The sequence below is a fragment of the Trichosurus vulpecula genome, assembly GCF_011100635.1.
Source record: "Trichosurus vulpecula isolate mTriVul1 chromosome X unlocalized genomic scaffold, mTriVul1.pri SUPER_X_unloc_2, whole genome shotgun sequence".
Taxonomy (NCBI): domain Eukaryota; kingdom Metazoa; phylum Chordata; class Mammalia; order Diprotodontia; family Phalangeridae; genus Trichosurus; species Trichosurus vulpecula.
Window position 1 is genome coordinate 2995784 of NW_023494378.1, and position 4573 is coordinate 3000356.

General features: G+C 45.5%; 1 protein-coding gene across 1 annotated transcript; it reads right to left on the reverse strand.

Annotated features, from left to right (window-relative positions):
- Positions 1 to 493: 493 nt before the first annotated feature.
- On the reverse strand, positions 494 to 2642 carry LOC118833175 (casein kinase I-like). The gene has a single exon (XM_036740566.1). The coding sequence runs from the start codon at positions 2264 to 2266 to the stop codon at positions 1367 to 1369; it is 900 nt and encodes a 299-aa protein (XP_036596461.1). The 5' UTR covers positions 2267 to 2642; the 3' UTR covers positions 494 to 1366.
- Between the last annotated feature and the right edge of the window lie 1931 nt (positions 2643 to 4573).

Here is a 4573-nt window from a genome sequence, read left to right on the forward strand (position 1 = left end):
CAATGATCTTCTTAAGTATTCAAATGTTGCATTGTCCAGGTTGGAAGCCCTATCAGAGATCACGGTATGAAAACGGTAAAGTTCCCAAGGACTAGGAGGGAACGTTTGGACCTGAAATGTGAACTAGACTGTCTGTACTACATGCCAATGATAAATATGGTGATTGCCAGAGAACTCAATCACACTGCTGCAGCCTACCCAAAAGGATTTCAATCTTAAGACTGCAAAAATCTATCAAGTAATTTTTCTTAAGGGCCTGCGTTAGCCTCAGGAAATTGTCTAAGGGAACCACTGCCCCTCCCCCTCCCCCCAGTTGCTAGTGTCTATCTCAGTATCTATCATTATTTCCACCCTCCCCCCCCTTCCCCTCATCCCTCTCCCTTTGCCCAACTTCCCAATTACTGTCCAGGACATCACCGTCCTCCCAGTCACCCAGGCTCCCAACTTTGGTGTCACTCTCAACTTCTTCGCACTAATCACACATATCCAATGCTTTTTTTTTAACCAGAAACAACTTTTAGTTTTTAATGAATTTGTAAACAAAAAAGCTCCCATTTCAAAATAAAAACACAATCACAGGTCATATAGATGTTTACAGTGATTACATTTACATAAACAACTTACATACAAGTTCAGTTTTAAGATGTTAACTTTCTGTGACAATTTTTTTTAACAGCAAGAATATTATAGAGTTAATGCAGAATTCTAAAGATAATCTAGTAGTCACTAAGTTTGTTTTAAATCTTCACTTTAGATGCTGTTATTTCTAGCACAGTAAGCAGGCAGTCTGAATCTTTGGTTGCTACCATGTCAGCTGGCTTGCACATAGAAGTCAACAATTTTAAGAATGTTTACAACTTTCAAACCTCAGGGAGGGAAAAAATACTTTAAGAGTACACAATTGCGAGCATTTACACGTATTACAACTGTGGTTGAACAATGTTCATGCTGTTCTTATGAAATGAGATTTCACTGCAGCGTAATTTAAAATAAAAGGTAACAAAAATTGCAATATGCACAATTTCTCTCCACTTGTGTTAATCATTTAATTTTTTCACTTAAAAATGCAAAAATTGGACATGTTTCACTATCTCAGTTAATATTCATGATCACAGCAGCTACAACTCAGAAGGCAGCATCACCAATGTTGACCAGAGCCAGTTTATACTGAAATTAAGTTCTTTATATCAAGTAAAGGGTTGTCCACAACCACTGGCAAGTGTACATATGAACGAAAATGTCCAGATTTGGGGAGCAACATAGTCCTATTCCAATCATCTGCTCTACTTCATGTGTTTCTCTTCATGCTTGGAAACCTGTGGGGTTTGGGGGTCTGCCGACCCTACCCACTAGAAGAGCCTGTGTTTTAGGTCACTTTCTGCTTTAACATTGTCCAATCAAAAGTGTAGTCATACTGGTGGTTCAGAGTCCTGAAAAGAATACGAAATAGCTGCCTCAGATACATGTAATCCGGTGCCTCTTCAAAGCGCAGGCCACGGCAGTAGTTGAGATACATGGCAAATTCTGCAGGAAACCCCTGGCATAGAACTTCCACCGGGGTGGACATCTTCTTTTCGCTGATCTTTTCATACTTTTGCTTCTTGGTTGCAGCTTTCAGTCCTTGCCAGGGCAAGCTGGTTCTGTTAAAATACATCAACACATAGCCCAGGGACTCCATGTCATCTCGACGGCTCTGCTCGATGCCAAGGTGTGCATTGATGCTGGCATACCTGGCAGTGCCAGTGAGGTTTTTATCTTCTCTGTAGGGTATATGCTGTTTTGTTCTGTTGTCTCGATACTTTTTGGCCAGTCCAAAGTCAATAAGGAATAGCTTATTACAATGGCGCCCAATCCCCATCAGGAAATTATCAGGTTTAATGTCCCTGTGGATAAAGTTCTTGGTATGCACATACTCAATTCTGCTGATCATCTGGTCGGCCAGCATCAGCACGGTTTTCATGGTGAACCTGCGGGAGCAGAAATTGAAGAGGTCCTCCAGGCTGGGCCCCAGGAGGTCCATGACGAGGACGTTGTAGTCCTTCTCCTGGCCGTACCAGCGCATGTGGGGGATGCCCACCCCGCCTTGCAGGACCTTGTACAGCTTGCTCTCGTACAGCAGCTGGGGGTGCTTGGCTTTCTGCGACTCCAGCTTCACCGCCACCTCCTCGCCATTCGTGATGTTGATGGCCAGGTAGATGTCGCCGAACGAGCCGGCCCCGACCTTCCGCAGCAGCTCGTACTTGCCCCCAACTATGCTGCTCGCCATCCTGCAGGTAGGGGCGGAGATGGTGGCGAAGGGGGTAGGGGTGGGGAGGGCGATCGCGATGGGGACGCTACGGGGACCAGGCCGGGCAGGCCTCACCCACCGGGCAGGAGCTTCCTCGGGCCGGGTCGGAGTCTGACCCTGGTCGTCGCCGCCGCCGCCGCCGCCGCTGCCGCTACCGCTACCGCTACCGCCGCCGCTCGGAGTCCGCCTCCTCCCAGCCGAGTCCGCCCCGGGGTCTGCGGCGTCCCGGGCCTTCCCGACGGGGCAGCTTTTCTCGGGTCCAGCAGCAGCCAGACACCGCCGCCACCGTCGCTGCCAACGGAGGTTTGGTGGTGACGTGCCAGCTCCGAGCGGCGCAGTAGGCGGAGGCGGCGTTCCGGCCGCTGCCCCCGACGTCGCCGCCGGGTCACTCCGCCCACGCCGCCATCTTGTTCCTCTGGCTCCAGCCACCACCCGATGCGCCCCAGCGAGCTCCCTCCAATCAGCGGCCAAAACCCGTTACTTCTACCCTAGTAACATCCCGCCTCTCCTCTGCAGACACGCCCCCCCTTTCAGGCCTGAGCCCCGCCCGCCCGGGCCCTCCTTGGCCCCCCCGCCCCCCAGCCCCGGCCGCCTGCGCAGTGGCCCCCAGGCTATCCTCCCCTCAGCTGTCAGAGATCTTTCTAAATTGGCCCATCTGTCACGTCCACCCTGTCCCCCACCCCCTACCTCAGCCGGCCGCCTAGGCCTCTTGTTTCCTTCCAAATTCATCTGGAGGCCTTTCTACCCCACCCAGCTAACACTTCCCCTCGGAGATTGCTGGCCATTTGCGTGATATAAACCGTATATACGCAGTTATTCCCATGTTGTCGCCCCCGTTAGAATTGGACGCCCTTGAGAGAAATAAAGCAATTTTTCCGTCCTTGCTCCCTACCCCATGGCCGGGCACATAGGAAGTGCTTAACAGATACTTGTTGACTCACTGTCCAAAAGCCGTGATGGATGAGAAGAGAATAGCCTTGCTTTATTCCAGTTTTGAATATACTTGATATGCTTTGAGACAGATACTTATCTGTTACCGTGTTCGGAAAATACACCTCTATACCGATACTTCGTAGGATTCGGGGGAAGCATAAAGGTTGTACTTTTGTACTGTTTCGAATAAATGTAAAACTGTTGTGATTTGGCAAAGGCTTTCTACATCTATTGATATAGTCATCATTTTGAACCTTTTGGTTTTTAATATAATAGAGATAATTGTTTTACTAATGTTCAACAATTCTTGCCTTCCTGGCATAAATCCAAATTGATCATACCGAATAATCTTTTGGAGAAATTGCTCTAATCTTTTTGCCAGGCTTTGTTTAAAAATTTAAAATAAATATTCATCAGGGATAGTGCTTTATAGTTCCCTTTCTTTGCTACATCCTTCCCCAGTTTAAATATTAGGATTAGATTTCCTTCATAAAATGAATTAAACATTGTCAATTTTTAAGAACAATTTTTGTATTTTTTCTTTAAAAGTTCAATAATCTGCCATCATTTCCTTTCACAGCTTTCTATTGTTTCTAGGATTTGTTCTTTGATACACTCTTTATTTAAGATTTCTTTATTAAGGATCCATTTAAGTCTGTGCCTTTTGGTCCCTAAATTCAGTATTCCTATTTAAGGGAGGGGGGCAGGTAGGGGTCTATAAAGATGTTGCAAAGATTTCTACTGTTTTTCATTTATTTGAAATTTCTCTGTGTCCTAATATGTGGTCTATTTTTGTAAAAATGCCATCTGGTAATAAGCTCTGATAAAGGTCACATCATCAGAGCTCATAGGAGCAAGGGATAAAAAATACCCTTTGCAACTATGGTTACAGGATTAGGAAAGATAGGCACAGGAGATAAAATGGACAGTTCTGATTACAGGAAAATGAAAATCTTTTACACAAACAGAAAAATATAGTTAAAATCACACCGGAAAAATTAGAAAGGAAATAGTTAATTGGGGGGAAAGCTTTACAGCAAGATTCTCTGATAAAATTCTGAGAGCCAAGAAAAAAAATGTACATATGCGTACACACATACATAAATATATATCTTTACATAAGGAACTTATTCAGGAAGGAAACAAGCATTTGTTAAGTATCTAATATATCCTAGACACCGTGAAGCACTTTGCAAATATTTTCCCATTTGAGCCTCACCTCACCTCACCTCACCCTGGGAGGTACTCTACTATTATGCTCCCTAATGTCACAGATGAGGAAGCTGGAGCAGACAAAGGTTAACTGACTTGCCCACAATCATACAACTAGTAAGTGTCTTGAGGTCAGATTTG

Bases quoted from the DNA above. Each gene is read 5' to 3' on its own strand.
- LOC118833175 (XM_036740566.1), bottom strand. From the start codon at position 2,266: ATGGCGAGCAGCATAGTTGGGGGCAAGTACGAGCTGCTGCGGAAGGTC.